Here is a 21,325-nt window from a genome sequence, read left to right on the forward strand (position 1 = left end):
TAGACACACACACACACACACATATGCACGCACATGTGCACACACAGAGGGAAGTTCTCATCAGGCTCTGCATTTCTTAAAGAACCTGCCCGGGTCCTGCCCCGATTTGTACAGGTGTCACTGTGAGAGCCACACAGTTAGAAGCTGCACTCAGGGGTCTTTTTTGGAGGCAGGTCTCAGAGCACCAGGTTCCCCATGTGGGAATGTACTTTCAGGGAACAAGGAGGTTTGGGGCCTGGCCTTGGACAAGCTGGATTTCAAGTCAAATATGTTAGACAAAATCATTTTATTGAACAGTAAGAAATCCCACTGGGGCCAGAAAGGGATGGGAATGAAGGAGCACGTGAGCCTCAGTGGTGGTGCCACCCAACTCTCTCCATTTTCTTCCTGCACTGGAGAGCGGATCTTCCTGGGTCTCTTTATTCTGCCTCCTGGCACTCCAGACAAGAGGCTCCCTGGGTAGATACAAATTACTTTTTTCAGTTTCAAAAAGCCCAGCTCTTCTTGGTTTGTGTTGATGGCTGCTGGCAATGACTCGGGGCAGGAGGCTATCTGATAGATGGGCCCCTGCTGAGACTACTCTGAACCCTCTCTCTGCTCCTGGATCCTCCTTGGCTCAAAGAGTCAGACTTTTCTTTCTTCTTCCCAAGAAGGGACTCTAGAGTATTGAGCAGAGAAACATCAGGTTTTCTTCCAGGCCAGTTTCCACCCTGGGATGTTCAGAGCAGCCTCTCGTTTCAAGTCTCGGTTTCTAAGGCTCCTTGCCCATGGCCAGTTAGTATGGAAGGAGGCTCCTGGCCGACGAAGGCTCAGACAGAACGGCTCAGGTTCTAACCTCCAGTGGTGGGCAAAGGGGGTCACTGCAGGAAGAGGCATTAGCTGTCTTAGGCGGTTAAACGTTTGCCTTCTCTGTAGAGTGGCTCAGCCAGCAAGCTTCTGTGGGGTCAGCCTCCTGCCACCATGCTGCAATCGCCGAATTTTGGGGCTGGAGCAACCTAGGTCTTTATCCGACTCTGCGAGAGCTCGATGTCTCTTGGGAGCCCGGCTGGGAATTGGTTTCTCTGCTTCCGCCTTTGCTGGGGTGGCCACAGGAGCATCCCCATAGGTCCGGTAGCCACCAACTAGGCAGTATGTCTCCCCGTGCCAGCCCACCTGGGTTTCTCCACACCCTCGGTAGAGGACATGGTAGTGACCAGGTGTAGGAGGAGAAGTGGGAGGTACTGCTGCTGGGAAGAAAATCAGATCTCATCAGTCATTTCTGCTGTATACAGTGACTTGCCAGGACCTCCCCTCTCATGTCTCTCCCTGTTTCTGGCTGAAGCCCTTTAATCTGCTTGGTATCCAAAACACAGACCTGGCCCATCACCTCTATGAGTCCCCTAGAGAAGGAATATGGCTGCAAAAGCGATTCTGTGGAGCTTAGGGCAGCAGCAGGAGACCTGGAAATCTGTCCCCCATTCTCAGAGGAAACCATAGAACCTGAAAACAGTTGCAGCCAGGATCCCTTCCATGTCTCCCTTCCACAGCAGAAAAAGCATTTCTTAAGGTCTGTCACTTCTGGGCTTTAATGGAAATACCTTTCAGGTGTTGAAAAAAATAATATAAATGGGCTAAGAACCCCTCCCACCTTGGCAACTCCTCTTGGGCCCCATTCACACTGCCTCTTTCAACCACACTGACCTCTAGCCCTCTGATACTTTTACCTAGATTAGGAAAAGGCCAAATACGGAGGCAGAGTGAGCAGGAGCTTCAGAGCCAGATTCTGGGTAGCAAGTCTAGGCTCACGTCAACCCAACCTCCTAGGACGCCATTTCGTCAGCCCTCTAGTCTTGTATCACTCATCACTCTCCTTGGCTCTTCTGTTCTTCCCATCGATATGACACCACCTTTCCCCAGTATTCAGCAGCTCAGTCTGGGGGTGTTTCTGAGGGGACCCATGTGTGTGTCTACCCGACAGCATGGTGAAGGTGCCTGGGTTTGAAGGGGAGGTTCATGAGTAGCCCTCAACAGTTCTTCCTCAAACTGCTCCATTTATCACTTGCCAACAAAAATTCGCTTGACTTTCCCTAAGGGGCCAATCAGGAAAGGGTCAGAATGGAAAAGGAACTTGTAGCCCAAAAGGGAAGGCTGCATTTATAAAGACTAGAAGCTTTCTGAATAGTTGCCCAGGGATGTCCTTTCACTTGTCCTCAGCAGGGAGCAGGGACACCGTAAGTCCCTGAGGGGGCCCCAGGCCGCTTGTTCTACTTACAGCTGGTTACGTTCTGAGGTGTGGTGGGGAAGCCCCAAAGGAACATGTGGCCGCCAGGTGGAGTTGTGTGTACACCAGTGACTCTTGGACAGATGCCTGGCCTAGGCCTACCTGCTGTGCTGCCCTCCCAGGGCACAGAGGACAAGTTAGAATGAATATAGAAGATCCGGTCAGACATTCTCTCTCAGGCAACCAAACAGATTGGTATCTGGTAGAGAACTGGTAGGAAAGTTTCCCCGAGAGCGCCACGTTTGCGTAGTTACCCTGCCATGGAAACTGTGAGAAGGCCTGTGAGGTCATCACTACCCAGTGAGGTCACATAAGGAATCTGTGACTTGAGGGGCAGGCTCTCAGGGTTTTGTGGAGGAGAACAGGGTGGAGGCAGAGAAGCACCCTGCCTGGGCCCTCACACTTCTCTCCCCAGCCAGCCCTAGTGAAGTAGCCACTCCCTGTGGAGCATACCTGTGGGCTCTCACAGCCCCAGGGACCAAAAGAGGGCAAGAGAAACCCACATCCTGCGATTGGCTTGAGAGGCAAGATTAACCCAAGAGACAGCTACGTTGTATGGCACTGTCCCTAAGTATTCAACAGCTGGAGAGGCAGAGATCTGTGTAGAAGGCTCCTTGGCAGTGGGTCTGAAGGATAAGTTAGATTTGGACCCGTGGAGAGGAGAGGGAAGACATTCCAGCTGGGAAGAATAAAAGCAAAGACAAGCTCTTCTTGAACTTGTCCTGCCCCAAATATAAATTCACAGAACCCTCACGTTTTTACAACTGGGGGACTCAAAAAACCTATGCAAGGTTGCATAAGTAGTGAAGAGGTGTTCTGCTCAATGGTAGAGCTTCATGTTGGGCTCTGGATTTATACCTGATAGGAATGTGAGGACAAGCTCATCACATTTCAGAGTAACACTGGGAGAGATGTTAAAGGTGCTCCAAGGCAAAATGAGGATCCTGAATGGCTTCACACAGTGGGAATGGTGGGCCCATTTTAGTATAAAATTCAAAACAAATTCATGACAAAATGACATAATACAAAATGACAACTTAATCATTACTTTCATCTCTCCCCCAAAAGGCAAATACTGTAATAACAATCCTACCACTATGAAAGGATGAAGTGGGGGCTCAGCAAAAGTGCCGGTGAAAAACATGGTCAAACTGTGAAGAGACGTTACTAAAGCTGATTGGGTCCTACTCCGAGGAGGAGGAAATAGAAAACTCTGCCCTTAGCCTGATCAGGCCCACAGGAAGGAACCATATTTGGGGCAGCCTTGGATATAGTGCAGCCAAGAACTTCCTAGCAATGAGAGATAACCTTCCTTAGGAGGGAGCCCCCTGTTGCTGACCTTTAATATGTGAAGATGGGATGCTTGTTTCCTGGGGGCAAAGGCGATGTGCCCTGGAGGTAGAAAATGACGGGACTACTATTTTAGAGGTTGGGCAACCCTGGTTGAGAACCACATCATGTTCTTTCTATTCCTGAATTGCTTGAATTAGTGTGGTGCATGTTAGGACACACGAAGTCAGGCCTGATTAGAGCAGACTGCCCTTGGGGAGAGCTAGGAAGAAAAATGTGAAGGGGAGAGCTCTGGAGGAGGTTCTTTCTGGCAGGTGGGCCAGCAGAAGACTACTTAGATTCTCCAAGGCTCCAGAGAGTTTGTCTGGGAACATCACTCTGACCTGATGGGGTTAGATACCTTATCAGGACCTGGCTGCGTCTCTGGGGAAGGCAGAATAGCATAGACAAATGGTTGTGAGTTCAGGAATCTGTAATTTTTTTTTTTTTTTTTTTTTATGATTTTACTTTTAAGTAATCTCTTTACCCCTCATGGGGCTTGAATTTACGACCCAGAGATTGAGTCACATGCTCTACTGACTGAGCCGGCCAGGTGTCCCTGGAATCTGTATTTTTAACAGTTCTGCCAGTGATCCATGGATAGAATGACCAATTATTGTCCAAACCGGGTTGCTTTTGAGTCAAAGTGGGCAATATTGAAAGTTGGTAAATAACTCAACCCTTGGTGTAGACAGACCAGATTCTGTCATACTTACGTGTATGATTTTGAGCAAGTTCTTTTATCCCTCTGAGCCTCAACCTTCCTCATATGAAAAAGAGAAATATGATTGTACATTTAGTGCAATATTCTTTTTTTTTTTTTAAATTTTATTTATTCATTTATTTATTTATTTATTAGAGAGTGAGCAGGAGAGAAACAGCATGAGAGGGGAGAAGGTCAGAGGGAGAAGCAGGCTCCCCGCTGAGCCGGGAGCCCGATGTGGGACTCGATCCCAGGACCCTGGGATCATGACCCGAGCCGAAGACAGTCGCTTAACCAACTGAGCCACCCAGGCGCCCTGCAATATTCTCTCCTGGCAGAGATTGCCCTGGGCCCATTTCTTTTCTATGCAACCTTATCCTTTTCAGCGTGCAAGTATTTTTAAGTTGTTTTGTGGAGTATTTGACTCTCAACTGTGCATTACTTTAGGCTTATATAATGCTGCAGAAAATGGAACCTAGGAAAGAGAGGATGCTACATGCCTATTTTGCCGGTTTTGTAAAAAGTATAATCCTCTTTTCTCTTCCCCTGCCACAAGAGATGAGAAAGAAGGCAGAGCCTGGAAATGCACACCAAGCATTACTTCTGTGTCAGTCTGTCTTCTATTCCTCTGCCAGTACTTCCCAGAGAGATTTCACCAAGAATGCCCAAGCTTGCCATGGGCACTGTTGGTGAAGAAAATCTGCTACTCATATCCCCTTTCCCTTCTCTGGGGTGCTTAATGGATGTTTTGGGGGCAAGAAATAAAATCTAAATGTTTACTAATTAAAACAGCAATGGAATGGGTTGGCTGGGTGGCTCGGTTGGGCGTCTGCCTTCGGCTTGGGTCATGATCTCCGGGTCCTGGGATCGCGTCCCACATCAGGCTCCCTGCTCAGTGGGGAGTCTGCTTCTCCCTCTCTCCACTTGTGCTCGCTCTCTCTCAAATGAATGAATAAAATCTTTAAACAATAAAAATAAAACTAAAACAGCAGTGGAAAGAGCCTCGGTCCCAGATGTGTTGTTTGGAGTGTGAATCTTCTCACAATCCAATGAATTCTACCTCAGTATTAACTATTATTAGACCCATAAAAACATCATTTATTGTTAGAAATTATGACATAATACAAAGTCAAAAAATCTACTTTATTTTCCAGGAGTCATGTGAAAGACCACAAAGAACCATGCTCATTCTCCAGTGCTGGCCAAATCTACCTTTGGAAGCCAGACAGCAGCTCACCAGGCCTTCAGGGAGGTGATTGGGCAGCCCAGTGTATCCTACCGACAGGTGTGCTCACCCACCCAGGGCAAAGGGAAAGATTCCTGTTAATGGCATCACATTTAAGCCAGCTACCATCAGATCTGCTGGGGCAAAGACTCTCTTACTGAGGACCCTAGTCCTGGAAGACTTCTCCTCCGGCGAGCTGCCAGCTCAATCTTCTGAACCAGGCTTACATCCCAGGGATGGGTCACAAAGCTGATGACGGTGCCAGGCACCTCGCTCCCTACACGGCCCACCCTACCTGCTCTGTGGATGTAGTCTTGCAGGGTGAGGGGGAAATCATAATTGACAACTAGCTCTACATGGGTGCTGTCCAGGCCCCGAGAGGCTATGTCTGTGCAGAGGAGTATGTCTCGGGAGCCCTCCTGGAAGCACTGGAAGATGCCTGCCCTCATTGAGGCTGGCATTTGTCCCTGCAGCCTTAGGTGTTGGATTTTATGGTCATCCAGAATATATCCCAGCCAGTTCACAGTGCTGGAGCTATTACAGAACACCAGAACAGTTCCCGAGGGGCCAGTCCTTTGTGATCTGTCATGTTGCTTGAGGATCTGCACCAACTCAGTCACCTTCTCTGCTCCCTTCAGCCTCATAAATGTCTGTCTAACGTGAGGCATGATGCAGTGGAGCTTGGAGCTGGTGATGGTGGTCAGAGAGTCTGGGCTGGCAAGTTTACTTAGCAGTTGGCCTACACCTTCGGGAAATGTGGCCCCCACCAGCACTAATTGAGTTTTGGGATTGAAGGGGTCTTTTAAGTCAGCGGGGCCTTCTGCTATATGGCTTTTCTCCAAGATATAGTCCACTAGTTCTAGGAAGCTTTCATCCAATAGTGTGTCTGCTTCATCCAACACCAAGTAGGAGAGCTGCTTCAGGCTGATTAGTTGACCTTTCAGGGCCTTCCACAGAGCTCCTGGAGTGGCCACTAGTACATCTACTGGAGGTTGTTTGGACAGTTGCAGCCGGATCCTACTCATGCCATGGCCTCCCCCTAGCTCCCGCACCTGGAGGCCCAAGGAGATGCCCAAGGGCTGGGCCACGGCCCGCACCTGTTCGGCTAATTCTCGCGAAGGCACAAGGACCAGGCCTCGAGGGGCAGGTATACTGTGCGAGTCCAGGCTTGGCCGGCCCAAGAGCCGTTGAAGCAGAGGTAGCAGGTATCCAAGAGTCTTGCCACTGCCGGTTTCCGCCGCGCAAAGGATGTGGCGGCCGCGAAGTAGCGGGGGGATGGTGCTCGACTGCACGGTTGTAGGCCGAACGACTTCAGGAGCAGCCTCCTGTAGTGCATGCAGCACGCGGGGTTCCAGACCCAGAGCCGCGAAGCTGCCCTCGGATGGGGGGTTCCGCAGCGATGGTGCCTCCTGTTGCGCACGCTCGATAGAGAAGTAGTCTCTGCGGGAGCGCCGATTCTTCCAACCACGCGAAGCTAGTGGCGCGCGCTCCCAACGGCCCAGCGTGAGGCGCGCCGGCTGGTTCAACTCCGGCCGCCGCGCTGAGATTAGCAGCGGGCCCGGTCGCGCCAGCACCAGCCGCGGGGAACTCCGTCGCCCGCTCTGCCGCTGTTCCTGCCGCCGCTGTAGAGCCCGCGGGATGCGCACCACGGGCAGGGGCTCGTCGGGACCAAGGACCGCTAGGTCCCGTCGAGGCGCCAAAAGCAACCGAACCGCGAGCAACAGCGGCCGCAGCGGCTGCGCCAGAGCCATAGTCTTCTAGGTGTGCGAGAGGCGCACGGCAATGACGTCACGGGCGCGCAGGGCCTCGCGGACGGTGTCTGGCGCGGCTCAGTAAGGCTTGTGGAGTTGGCGAACCCTGAGGAAGGAGGGAGAGTCTGTAAAGTTCAACTGCGGCGAGGTCTGTAGGTCCGAATAGGGTTTGGCGACATCCAGACCCGGACCAACCTTGGGGAAACGGGCTCGATGGAGGCAGGCTCCGGGGTCCGGCGATACGCGGCGATGGGGGCCTGGCCTTATGGACAGCGGGGCGGAGGGCTTCTGGAGATTGGGTGTCTGACCCTTGCTATTCTCCTTTGTCGCTCCCACCGCTTCTTTGATGGCTTGTCCAGTGCTGGTCTCCTGTAAATTCCGAGGGTGCGGTGGTGTTTTCCCAGATGCGGTCCCCGTGCAAGGTCTGGTAGTAAGTGTTTATTGAGAGTCTGAATGTATGGTCAGGCCTGGGGGAGAAGACAAGGGCCAGGTGTCTTAGATCTAGGCACCCCCACTTTCCTCGGCCAAGAGCTGAGAACCCCGAGGGCAAGCTATGGCCTCTCTATGAAGTGGGAGGTAAGATCTTCAGGCTTTATTTCAAGCAGACCTTTCTCTCTGTACTTCCCCCCCCCCCCCTTTTTCAGCTGAGGTTCACTCTCCATTCTCTTGCCTTCCCTCCCAACTTTTCATCCTTAAGCTACCATTCTTGCAATCACTCACCTCCACTGGCTTCCCAGATACCTAAATTGTTTAAATAGTGGTGAGGAGGGTCCTTCTTACTGAGTGATCAGATATGTGGCTTGCCTCACATAGCCCTTGTCAGAATATTTTACTTGAATTCAGATGTTCAGGTTGCAAAAAAACCCCTTATCTTTCTCTGATTGACTTATTTCACTTAGCATTATACCCTCTAATACCATCAATGTTGTTGCGAATGGCAAGATTTCATTCTTTTTTTAATAGCTAATATTCCATTGTGTGTGTGTGTGTGTGTGTGTGTGTATACACCACATCTTCTTTATTCATTCATCTATCAAGGGACACTTGAGTTGCTTCCATAATTTAGCTATTGTAAATAATGCTGCAATAAACATAGGGGTGCATATATTTTTTTGAATTCTTGTTTTCGTATTCTTTGCATAAATACCCAGTACTGGAATTGCTGGATCATATGGCAATTCTATTTTTAATTTTTTTGAGAAACTTCCATACTGTTTTCCACAACGGCTGCACCAGTTTTAATTTCCACCAATAGTGCAGGAGGGTTCTTTTTTCTCCACATCCTCACCAATGCATGTTGTTTCCAAAATGATAAATACTTTTAAAGTTTCAAATGCCATTTTGATACATAAGTAGACTTTCTGGAAAGTTACTCATTAAACCAGCAGAGGAGAGAGATTTGAGTAGTGACAGGTGAACAGAGTCATTGGATAGAGCAGTGGCTCTCAAGTGAGGGTGATTTTGCCCCTGCCCCACCCTGGGACATTTGACAGAGTTTGGAGACATTTTTATTTTTATTTTATTTTATTTTATTTTAAAGATTTTACTTATTTATTTGAAAGAGAGAGAATGAGAGTGAGAGAGCACATGAGAGGGGGGAGGGTCAGAGGGAGAAGCAGACTCCCTGCTGAGCAGGGAGCCCGATGCGGGACTCGATCCCAGGACTCCAGGATCATGACCTGAGCCGAAGGCAGTTGCTTAACCAACTGAGCCACACAGGCGCCCCGAGACATTTTTATTTTTAATTTAAAATTTTTAAAAAGATTTTATTTATTTATTTATTATTTATTATTTATTTACTTGTTAGAGAGAGAGAGCACAAGCAGTGGGGAGGGCATGCAGAGCAGGCAGAGGGAGAAGCAGGCTCCCTGCTGAGCAGGGAGCCCAATGTGGGACTCGATCCCAGGACCCTGGGATCATGACCTGAGCTGAAGGCAGACACTTAACCGACTGAGGCACCCAGGTGCCCTGAGTTTGGAGACATTTTTAGTGTCACATCTGGGGAGGTGCTACTGGCATCTAGTGGGCAGAGGCCAGGGATGTTGCTCAACATTGTACAATGCACAGGAAAGCCCTCCACAAAAAAGGATTATCTGGCCCAATATGCGAATAGTGTGTTGTTGAGAAATCTTGCATAGAGGATGAGGACTGAAGAGAGGCTGAGATTACTTGTGCTTTCACTTTAGGTAGGCACATTTGACAAACTCTTGCACTGGCTCCGCCTCCTCCTCAGAATCTGTAGCAAGTACACCGATGCCATTGCTTGCTTTGCCCTTGGGATTAGGAACGTTGGGGGCCCTGAAAGTCATAAACACAAGAAAAAGTGATTCAAGGGAGTGATGCTGGAGAAGAGAAGTTTAGGCAGAACAAAACTGTCCTTATGGATCTGGGGAATGTGCCCCATGGAAAAGAGATGAGGTGTGCTGTGGGGTGTACTATTCCAGAAGGCAGAACTAGGACTCATAGGTATAACAGGCAGATTCTGAATTTGATATAAAGAACTGCTGTAGCAACTAGAATTGCCCATATCTGTCCTGAGGGTGAGGAGTTTTCCATCATTGAAAAGTTCATATCCAGGCCAGATGACTGCTGGTTGGCAATATGATAGAGGGGAGTTGATATAAAGGACACTCTAAGATACTGTGATTTTATACTACTTGTATGATTCTTTCAAGAACTCAGGGCGCCTTGTTCCTTATCTATGTAGCTTCTTGGACATCTGACTCAACAGGTTTTATCCATTTACATGTGCCACTGTTTTTTTCAGATAAAAACAAAGTCTTACTTTGCATCAAGCCAGAACAGATACACTGAAGGAATTATCAGAAAAGAGTAATACATAGGTATGTACTTGCATTTGGGTTCTGCCCAAATATTTGGGGCAGGGAAGCTGGTTAGTATATGGCTGTTTTCTCACCATGCTCAAGTCCTGACAATATGATTGATTCAAAATCTCATAAGGATTGGAATCTGTCTGAGCCAGTCTCTGCCCATGACCCTTAATTTCTTTTTGTCAGTTCATTAGCCACTGAATAAAGCTCCTCTCTTTTCCTTTTCCTCACATTGAGTAACCTCTAGTTGTTATTGAGATACATGTTGTATATTATAGTGCTCTGGAAATAAGAAAGTTTTACTTATTATGGAAAGAATGTAAGCTCCTGAGAGCAGGGGCCTAACTTAGTAGTATTTTTTCCCAGGGCTGCCATGGTAACTCACATTGCCTGGTTATTCCATAAGTTTTAAACAGAATTGTCCCTTGGATCTCAGGTGATAATGATACATTCATTCATTCATTTATTCATTCAGTAAATGTTTCCTGAGCACCATGCGTATGCTGGATACTGTTCAAACAGACAGCAAGCAAAACAGGTAAAATCCCTGCCCTAATGGAGGTTACATTCTGATTTAATTGGTTTTGGGTGTAAGGCCTGGACATTGGTATCTTTTAAAGCCTTTCCAGATGATTTTAGTGTGCTGTCCCGTTTGAGAATCACAGTTATAAATGAAGCGCTTTGAGAATTGCAAGGCATTGCAAAGATAAAAAGTGGCTGTTAGTATTCCCTCCCTGTTCCTTCATTTTCCTGCCTGCATCAGGACTGTTGTGCAAGTGCTGGCCATTCTCTTTTCAGCCTGTTTCACTACATGCCTAGGTCATTTCACCCTCTTTCTAACCCAACTCCTTACCTCCTTCCTGTCTTTCACTCTCCAGCCCATCATCTGTTGTCCGAATGATCTTACTAAAGCACAGCCATGGCCTTGTCACCCCTTGACTCAAAAGCCATCAATGGTTGCCCTTGGCCTACAGCTTATCTCCTAATCAGTCTCCAGAGTCTGCCCCCAACTTTATCTCCTGCTGCTTTCTTACCTGAATCTTGTTCACTCAAGTGGTGGCTTTTATGCAAGTTGCATAAAGGGCTCATAGTCCTTTACTGGGTAAGCAAAGGAGGGGGGTAGTCATTTGCTCTGTAACCAAACTGGACATAGGGCAAAGCACTTGAAATGCTCTGTGATAGAGCACATTTGTCTGTGACAGAGCTCTTCTGTGGCTGTAGCATGAGCCATATTGTGGTTCTCGTTGCCACTTGACCTGTAAACTTCTTTTCACAACAAACCCTAAACACCTACCTCATGCCAGATTGTGTGCTCTGGGGGACAGGGACCTAGTGATGAGCAAGATGCGGTGCTTGCCTTCCCTTTGTGATGAGGGAGGCAGATTGATAGTTGCTCTTATAATTACAAGAGTATATTCCATCCATCACAGGAATGAGCTAAGAGGAGGTGCCCTTACTCTGTGTTTGGGAGATAAGTGTCAGGGAAGGCTTTCTGGAGGAAGTGACATCTGTATGGAGGTTCTGAAAGGCTACTGGAAGTCATCCAGGTGGAGGAATAGGAATCTGGGTTCTAGGCAGGGGCAACTTGTTCAGAGCCTACAAATTGAGAGAGAGCAGGCCAGTTTGGGGAGCTAGAAATAGTTCAGAAGAGCTGAAGCTTAGCATGGCAAAGTTAAGAGGGCAGGGGGCAAGTGATGAAATATAGGGCTTCTGAGGAAGGCAGGGAGCAGACCTTGTTTGCAATGTGAAGGAGCTGGGACTTAATGCTAAGGGCAGAAGGGAAGGCTTTGGAGAATGGGAATATCCTATCCTGATTTGTGGTTTGAAAGACCCCTCTGGCTGCTGGAAGGAACATAGATGGAACATAATGAGCCTGGAAGCAGAGAGACTGGTTTGCAGGCTCTTGTCATCAGTCACTTGATAGATGGCACTGGCAGAGCCGAGACACTCCTTGGGGTCGAGAGCTTAGTTCTTCCCATTTCTTTACCTTCAGCGCTTCACACAGTGCCTTCATCCCAAAAGAACTAGTAGATGTTTGTTGATACAACAATAGACTTAGAATGTGTTGAAAGTGTAAAAGCCCGATAGTGAGAGCAGTTAACATTTATTAAACCCTTACTGTGTGCCGAGAGCTATTGTGCATCATGGAATTGACTCTTCATAGCATCCCACCTGACATGGATTCTGTGGGAGCCTCATATTCCAGAGGGAGGAGCTGGGCCTCCACTAGGTTAATTCATCTGCCCGGGTAGAGTTGGGATTCCAGTGCAGGTCTCTCTGATTCCAAAGTTCAGAATCTTAACAGAGAGATGCTGTATCACCTCATTCTCTTATAAATATAATAGATCACTTTAGTTTTTTCTTATCTACACGTGTTTTGAGTGGGAAATAGAATAATTCTCTGAATATTTAATCCTAATTGACTTCCATTTTAACTCTAAATTTGTATTTTTTTTTTTTTTTTAAAGATTTTATTTATTTATTTGACAGAGACACAGTGAGAGAGGGAACACAACCAGGGGCAGTGGGAGAGGGAGAAGCAGGCTCCCTGCTGAGCAGGGAGCCCGATATGGGACTCAATCCCAGGACCCTGGGATCATGACCTGAGCTGAAGGCAGATACTTAACGACTGAGCCACCCAGGTGCCTCTAAATTTCTATTTTAAAGAAATCGCTTTTTAAGCAAGGTCATAGTCTCTAGGAAAATTTACATGGAAGGGACTGGTAAAGTTTTTTCCATTCATTGCTTTCCCTGAATGGTGTTATCTGCAGTCTGAAAGCGTTATAATTAATGGGATTTTGTATCTATGCAACTGAAGTTAAGGTTACTGTCTGAGAAGGTAATCAAAACTGTCAGAAGACCAGCCCTTAAAAGAATGGTAGAGAAATCGTCTCAGTTTATTTGACTAAAATGGTGATCTGGGTGTGATCTCGGGGCGGTGAATGGTTGTGACAGTAACTAGGAAAGGGTGGGGACTGCCTAGCTTCTCTGAGAGGAGCCTTCTTAGGGGCAGGCCCTGTCAGGCACTGCTGTCGTGGGCCAGAGGGAGTTCCCGAACCAGCCACCCTCCAGGGGGGTGTTCTCAGCCACCACAGAGTGAGTATTCAGTCACACCTTCCTTTCAAAGTGGCTGCTAAGGGCCAAATACTGGGCTGAGGGCTAGAAACCTGGCAGTGAACTAGGTAGCCATGTTCCTGTCTTTGTGGACTTGTCCTGGTGGTCTAGAACAGGAGCTGGGGGTTAAACAAGAGACCACACAAATCAGCGTGGATATATGGGGATTGGTAACTGAGCTATAGGGAAGCACAAGTGTTGCGAGAGCATGTGACCCGGGACCTGAAGTTAGATGGTCTGGTAAGGAAATGTCTCCAAAAAGGGGACATTCAAGGTCAAGAGGACGTTAGTGTGTGTGTGTATGATTGAGTCGGGGAGAGTGTTTGAGACAGAGAGGACTGCAAGTGCACACCCCAGAGCTTGGTGTGGGAGACTTTCAAAGAAGGCCAGGGTGGCCAGAGCAAGGAAAGTGAGGGGGGAGAGAGGCTCAAGGTGAGCTGGAGACGTGGGCAGAGACAGGTCATGCAGGGCTTGCCGGGTCATCAGAAGGGTTTGGAAGTTATCCTAAACTCAGTGGGAAGCCATTAAAGGATATAAACGAGGGAATGGTATCAGAGTTGCCTTTTTCAAATGCCACTCAGTATAGGAGGGGGTAAGATTAGATTTGGGGAGACCGTTAGGAGGCTGGCTTTGTGCACGTGGTGGCACTGGAGATGGAGCAAAGCAGATGGATTAGTTATATTTTGAAGGCTGTTTCAACAGGAGTTAGTGATAGATTGAATGTGGGGAATATGGATTAAGGATGAGTAATTGGGTGAGTGGAGATGCTAGTTGCTGAAATGGGAAACATTTTCTCTCCATGTATTGGCCTGATTAACACCTTCTCTCTCTTGAAATCTTAAATCAGAAATTATTTCTTGGGGTGCCTGGGTGCTCAGTCTGTTAAGCATCCGACTCTTGATTTTGGCTCAGGTCATGATCTCAAGGTCGTGAGATCGAGCCCTGCGTCAGGCTCCGAGCTCAATGCAGAGTCTGCTTGAGGTTCTTTTCCCCACCTACCTCCCCCTCTGCTCCTCTCCCTTTCTAAAATAAGTAAGTAAAATAAAAAAAGAAGAAGAAATTATTTCTTAAGGGAAGCCCTTCTCTTCACCCCTTTCCTGCTGGCACAGATTCCCAAAACCTCCTGTCCTTTATAGCACTGTACACGGTTATGATTTCACAAGTATTTGTAAGTTCCCTTTCTATAACCCTCTCTTCTGCTGTACCTCCTCTTCCTCATAGTGCCATCCAGTGCTTGGCATATCATACGGGCTCAGTATATGTCTGTTGAATGAATTAATGAAGACAAAGGAGGCAGCTTAGGAGGGCAGATCAAGATCTTGTTTTGTGCATGTTTAGTATAAGATGTCCTTAAGATACCTGGGTGGGGATGTGTATTGAGCAGTTGGTGTATGTAAAATGCCTTTGGAGATCACCAGCATATTACCAATATTTTAAGCCATGGGAGTGAGTAAATTTGCAAGGGCGAATGTGTGGAATTAGAAAGGGAAGAGGGCCCAAGACTAAGGAGGAAACTCAACATGTGAGTAGAGGAGGTGAAACCAGGAAAGTCACTGAAGAGCAGGGCAGAGAGGTGGGAGAAAAACCAGGAAAGTGTGGGATCACGGGGGTCAAGGAAGACGGGAGGCTCAACCACGTCACCATACTGTTAGTGAAACAAGATTGTGGACAGGTGAGTGTCTGGTTGATTCTACAACTTTGAGGTAATTGGTGACTTTGAGCAGTTTTAGTGGAGCGGTGGAGGTGGGGGCCAGATGGAATGGGCTGAATAGTAAAAAGAAAATGGAGACAGTGTTAGTAACTGAGCAGAGCATAGCATTGGCTAGCTAGCTTCGTGACTTTTTAGAGGGGTCCATATTTGCTTAGAATAAATAAATTAATATTAACAGTTCTCTCTGGGATATGGGATTTTGATTTCTTTTTTTACTCCTTTTTACTCCTGTTGGCTCTACTTTCAAAGTATAATTAGGATGTGATCACTTCTCATCACCTCTACTACCAGCTCCCTGGCCTGAGCCACCATCAACTTTTATGTTGGTTACCAAAGAGCCTTGTACCCAGTCTCCCTGTGTTTACTCTGGCCCCCAGCAGACTTCTTTTTATATAGCAATCACTGTGATCATGAGAAAACATGTTCAGTCATGCTACTCCTCTACTTAAAACCCTTTACTGGCTTCTATTTCGTGAAGAGCTAACAAAGTCCATAGAGTGTCCTGTAAGGCCGTATGGATCTGACCACGGTGTCCTATCTGCTTACTGCTGTGACATCGTGTATCTGACTTTCATTACTCTCTCTTCTCTTTGTGTTCCAACCACATTGGCCTCCTTGCTGTTCCTCTAACACACCAGGCAAGCTCCTGCCCTAGGGCCTTTGCACTGGCTGTTTCTTCTGCTCTGTATTCTTCCATTAGATACCAACTTGGCTAACTCAAGTCTTAGCTCAAATGTCATCTTCCCATTGAAGCCTTTGTTTCCCTACTTAAAATTTTATATTTTAATGTAAATATTTCATATAAATATTTTTATATTTTACCATAAAATGTTAATGTACCATTTATTTATATTTTTCTTGCTGGGAGTGTGGAGTATATGGGTGAAGGTGGTAAAAAGATATGAACTTCTGGGGCGCCTGGGTGGCTCAGTCAGTTAAATGTATGACTCTTGATTTTGGCTCAGGTCATGATCTCAGGGTCGTGGGATCGAGCCCTGTGTCGGGCTCTGTGCTCAGCATGGAGTCGGCTTGTCCCTCTCCCTCCTCACCTCCCCACCCCCTTTTCTTTCTCTTTCTCTAAAAAAAGAAAGAAAAAAAGATATGAACTTCCAGTTAGAAGATAAATATGTTCTGGGGATGTAATGTATAGCATAGCAACTATAGTTGACAAAATCATGTATTTGAAAGTTGCTAAGAGTAGATTTTTTTTTTTAAGATTTCATTTATTTATTTGAGAGAGAGAGAATAGCGGGAAGGACGGGCAGAGGGAGAGGGAGAAGCAGGCTTCCCGCAGAGCAGGGAGCCCGATGTGGGGCTGGATCCCAGAACCCTAGGATCATAACCTGAGCCAAAGGCAGACACTTAACTGACTGAGCCACCCAGGTGCCCCTAGAGTGGATATATATTTTTTAAGATTTTATTTATTTATTTATTTATTTATTTATTTATTTATTTAAGAGAGAGAGAGAAAGTGAGAGCATGGGGAGGAGCAGAGGGGGAAAGAATCCCAGACAGACTTTACGAGCTGAGTGCAGAGCCCGGAGCCACCCAGGCACCCTGCTAAGAGTAGATCTTAAAAATTCTCATCACAAGAAAAAAATTTATTAATATGTGAGGTGATAGATGTTAACTTATTGTGGGAATCATTTTCTAGTATATACATATATCATATCACTATGTTGTACACCTTAAATTAATACAACATTATATGTCAATCACACCTCAATAAAATGGAAAAAAATTTTAACCCAGCCCCAGTGTTTTCAATTTCCTTTATCCCTGCTGTTTTTTACTCTATAGCATTACCAATTTTCCAACATACTTTATAATTTATTTGTTATGTATTATTTTTTTTGCCTTTGTTCCCCTACTAGAATAAAAGCTCTATCAGAGCAGGAATTTTTGTCTTTTTTGTTCTCTATTATATCCCAAAAGACTAGGACAGTGACTGGCCTAGACTAGGCACTAATAAATATTCTTTAGGTGAATAAATAAGCATGAGTGATTTTTATGATCAGAGAAAAGGGAAACAAAGTCCTGTGTGTTGGGAAGAAGAAGAAAAGCCTGTCCTGGATAACAGAAGAGATTTTCTTTATTTGGATTTCTTACTCTTGTTTTCCCTTTCTGCAGGCTTTAGCAGAGGAAGAATGATTGAGCACACCCTCTCATTGTGCTACCACAACAAACTCATCTTAGCCCCTATGGTTCGGGTAGGCACTCTCCCCATGCGGCTGCTGGCCCTGGACTATGGAGCGGACATTGTATACTGTGAGGTAAGAGGCTCCTGATTTTCCCAGAAGGCTTTCCACCAGCGCAACCTCCTTATCTGTGGTGGGAGTGGTCAAGAGTCAGTGGGGGCAGAATGGGCACTCATTTCACAGGCACTCCCTGAAGGCAGCGGGAGACAAACATGACACTTGTGAGTTCTCTGGGCCCTTCGGGGCCAGGAACCTGGGCAGCACAGAGGCATTGTGGGATCCCTGGGCTGGGTGGTTAGATGAGTGTCATGTCAGGTCACCGCCCTGGCCTCTGTAGGAATTAATAGACATTCAGTGCATGAATGAATGAACTCAAGGTTAGGAAGAGGAGGAAAAGGACCAGGGAAGCTGGGTGGGGTTGGTTTTGGGAGCCACAGGATTTTCTGGTGGTAGTAGCTAGTGGGTTGCCTACGTCCTGGCTGCTCTGGAGATTGGTAGGACTTTAGACCCAGGTTTAAAAAGCATTTTCTAGGGGGCACCTGGGTGGCTCAGTTGGTTAAGCGACTGCCTTCAGCTCACGTCATGATCCTGGAGTCCCAGGATCGAGTCCCGCATCGGGCTCCCTGCTCGGCAGGGAGTCTGCTTCTCCCTCTGACCCTCCCCCCTCTCATGCTCTCTCTCTCTCATTCTCTCTCTCAAATAAATAAATAAAATCTTTAAAAAATAAAAATAAAAAAAATAAAAAGCATTTTCTAGGAAAAACAGCATTACAGAAGTAGCTGATGTTGGATAGTGTGGAGGTGTGAGCAGTGTTTCTTAGCTGGGCATATAACAGAATTATCTGGAGAGCTTCCCCCCATCCCCAGTCCTGATATGTCTCCCTGGTGTGTGTGAGAAGTTGAAGAAGAAGCTACTCAAGTGCTTCATATATTTCTATCTTTAAAAGGCACTGGTGGTGGGATGGGGACTGTGGCTGTAACAGGGCAGCACAAGGAGTCCTGGTGGTGATGGGACTGTTCTGTGGCTTAACTGTATCAGTGTCAGGATCCTGGTTGTGATATTATACTGTAGTTTTGTAAGATGTTACCATTGGGGAAGTTGGGCAAACAGTACTTAAGAGCTCTTTTTTTTTTTTTAAGTAGGCTCTACACCCATATATAGGGCCTGATGTGGGGCTTGAACTCACGACCCTCAGATCAAGACCTGAGCTGAGATCAAGAGTTGGACGCTTAACCAGCTGAGCCAGCCAGGTGCCCCTAGGAGCTCACATTCTTACAACTGCATGTGAACCTCCAATTATCTCAAAATAAAAACTTTAATTAAAAAGAAAGCCACTGGTATAGAGAGAAGGGAGAGCTTAAGAGGAAACTTGGGAAGAATATACCCTAATCTACTGGGTGTTTGTATGTGGGGGGACAGGTAAGTAATTTATGATAGAAAAGTAAAAGAGCGGGGCACGTGGCTGGCTCAGTCTTGATCTTGGGGTTGTGAGTTCAAGCCCCACATTGGGTGTGGAACCTACTTAAAATAAAATTTAAAAAAAGTAAAAGAGTGAGAGAAATAGGCAAATTAAGAAGAATGTGTATCAGGGAAGGCAAAAGTCAAAGTCTATCAAGTGTAACAGATGATGCAGAGAAATCCAATTGCAAAAAGACCAAAAAGGTGTTTGATTTGAAAATCAGATGATTGGAGGACAGCCATGGCACAGAGATGCAAACACTTGTGGGGGCAATGGATTGTGGAGTGAGCAGCAAATGAGGAAGTAGAAACAGAGCTGCCCACCACCCCTCAGGAATTCAGAGGTGAAGGCAAGATAAGAGTACACGCGTAGGGGAGATGAAGGAAGCTGGGTGAAGGGAGTTGTTCCTAGGTGACTTGTATGTTTGCAACATAAGAGAAAGCACTTAGCAGTGAGGGGAGGCCTGAAGATTCAGCAATTCAGTGTGGGGTGGGTAGGGCCTGGACTTGGAGGGGCAGGATTCTAGATGAGGTGGTGGGGCCTGCCTCCAAGATAGGGCAGGGAGGACAGTGGGAGAACTGTGGAAGGCAGGGAAGCCAAGGTAGTTTGCCTGAGAGGCTTGTTTGACAAGATGTGGGAAGCCAGTCCTCTGTCAGTGATGAGGGTGGCAGGAGTGGGGTGGGGACCTGAGGAAAGAAAGTGAGGGCATTTTGGCCCTGTTCCTATGGGGAATGGGCACTGGGAGATTTGCCTGGCAGTTAGGTATGCGTAGTCATGCTGGTTTTCAGCTTTATGGGAAGGAGAGCTGCAAAACCTGGCAGGGGGATGCTCATGGCTGGGGATTGGCCTGCCAGTATCTACAGCTGGGCAGGGCCAGAGCCATCTAGGGAGTTAGCAAGGTGAAATGGGAGAGAGGGAGTGTGTGTTGTCCAGATGTGGGAGTCAGAAAGGGAGGTTCCTGAGTTTAGGATCACAGGTGAAGGACCTGACTTCTAAGGGGTTTGTTGAAATAGAGGCAAGGAAGTCCAAGAAATGGGAGCTGGGCATCCATAAGCCTTCCAAGCTGCCAGAATGTGCCCAGGTCAGGGAGGAACCTGTGTCCAGAGGCCAGTCCCAGGGGAATGTGGTAGTGCACTGAGCACTATTTATCTGGTCACTCATCCTTTGAGCCTCCACTCAGGCCCCCGAGCAGTCAGCTGTGGGTTAGGTATAGCCTTTCTTAGCCAGCACCCTCCTGGCCCTCCAGAAGAACCTCTTGGGTTTAGAAGAGAATTGGGAGGAAGGACTGCGAGGACTCATGGACTCAGGGTGTGAGGAACGGGGACCAAAAAGACAAGTCCCAGAGAACTTAGCTGTTGTTTTCTTGCTTGTGATGCCCCCTTTGGCATGCTTGACGGGCATTTACTCTGGGAGAGTCAATATGGCTTATAAACAAACCAGCCTCTGCCAGAGGACACCTAGGCCTTCCCCCCAGGCCTAACCCCTGTGGAGAGCAGAGGCAGGCCGGCCAGTGGACCCTTGCTTAGCGTGAGTAGGTGGCTGGGGACTGGGCCAAGTACTGGACATGGCACAGTATGGTGCCTGATGCCCCCTGGTGGATCCAGCATTGCTCTGCAGGCCCGCTGCCCGGATGATCTTCCTGGGTTCACATGAGGCGGTCCAGCTGTGGATTTAGTTAAACCATCCCACCCACCTCATAGGACCAGAGTGTAGGGTCTAGGAAATACCAGGCACCTCCTTAAAAGCTCTGCAAAGCCCCTCAGCAGCTGGAGGTGAAGAAAGGATGAACTAGCTCAGCAGAAGTCAAGGGAGCAGTAGTGTGATTCCCTACTAAGTTCTGCCTTATTGATAGGGGTTTTCCAGGAGTTCCTCAGATGTAATCTTGTTTATTCCTTTTTATAAAAACAAGGGGACTCCAGTCGCCCAGACTGTGATAGGACACCTACCTGTTAGACTTAAACCTTTCTCTAAGCAAGACCAAGGGAGGAGGCAGTGTTCTTAAGAGGCCCTGATTACTAGAATGGATACTTAAAATTTTTTTGTGTGTGTACTAAAAAACACATAACATAAAATTTACCATCTTAACCATTTCTGAATGTGCACTTTGGTAGTGTTGAGTTGTGAAACAGATCTCTAGAATCTTTTCATCTTGTACAACTGAAACTCTGTACCCATAAAACACCTCCCTCTTACCCCATCTCTCCAGCCCCTGGTAACCAGTCTTCTATTTTCTGTTTCTATGAATTTGACTACTTTAGATACCTTCTAGAAGTGGAAGCATGCGATACTTGTCTTTTTGTGACTGGCTTGTTTCACTTAGCATAATGTCCTCACGGTTCATCCATGTTATAATATGTGACAGGATTTCCTTCCATTTTTAGGCTGAATAATAGTCCATTGTATATATCTGCCCCATTCTGTTTATACATCATTGGTGGATGGACATTGGGTGCTTCCACCTCTTGGTTATTTTGAATAGTGCTGCTATGAACATAAGTATGCAAATATCTCTTTGAGATCTTGCTTTCAATTCTTTTGGATATATATACCCACAAGTGGGATTGCTAGATCAGGTGGTAGTTCTGTTTTTAATTTTTGGAAGAAACTCTGTACTGTTTGCCCTAGCAGTTGCACCATTTTACAATCCTTCCAACAGTGCACAATTTCTCCACGTCCTTGCTAACACTTGTTCTTTTCTTTTTCTTTCTTTCTTTCTTTCTTTCTTTCTTTCTTTCTTTCTTTCT

The 21,325-nt window shown here is 46.9% G+C and overlaps 3 protein-coding genes across 10 annotated transcripts in view; 1 reads left to right on the forward strand and 2 right to left on the reverse strand.

Moving 5' to 3' along the window:
- Positions 1 to 921: 921 nt before the first annotated feature.
- Positions 922 to 2,429, reverse strand: DPEP2NB (DPEP2 neighbor). Its single transcript, XM_032424602.1, has 2 exons — positions 2,363 to 2,429; positions 922 to 1,226 (listed from the first exon to the last, which is right to left on the reverse strand). The coding sequence occupies exons 1-2, from the start codon at positions 2,427 to 2,429 to the stop codon at positions 922 to 924; spliced, it is 372 nt and encodes a 123-aa protein (XP_032280493.1).
- A 3,017-nt stretch (positions 2,430 to 5,446) lies between these two features.
- On the reverse strand, positions 5,447 to 7,283 carry DDX28 (DEAD-box helicase 28). The gene has a single exon (XM_032424592.1). It carries the CDS (start codon positions 7,266 to 7,268, stop codon positions 5,646 to 5,648), a length of 1,623 nt encoding a protein of 540 aa, XP_032280483.1. The 5' UTR covers positions 7,269 to 7,283; the 3' UTR covers positions 5,447 to 5,645.
- A 39-nt stretch (positions 7,284 to 7,322) lies between these two features.
- The window catches only part of DUS2 (dihydrouridine synthase 2), a 54,381-nt gene continuing 40,378 nt past the window's right edge, over positions 7,323 to 21,325 (forward strand). For 3 of the 8 annotated variants that reach the window (XR_004301816.1, XM_032424593.1, XM_032424599.1), the window contains exons 1-3: positions 7,339 to 7,416; positions 10,036 to 10,111; positions 17,055 to 17,197. Coding sequence is in view for 7 of the 8 variants with exons in the window: in XM_032424593.1 (XP_032280484.1) it covers positions 17,072 to 17,197 (126 nt within the window). In the remaining variant the exon portion in view is untranslated. The other 5 variants (XM_032424594.1, XM_032424597.1, XM_032424596.1 and 2 more) reach the window with 5 other exon arrangements.

The sequence above is a fragment of the Phoca vitulina genome, unplaced genomic scaffold (genome assembly GCF_004348235.1).
Source record: "Phoca vitulina isolate PV1807 unplaced genomic scaffold, GSC_HSeal_1.0 scaffold30, whole genome shotgun sequence".
NCBI lineage: Eukaryota > Metazoa > Chordata > Mammalia > Carnivora > Phocidae > Phoca > Phoca vitulina.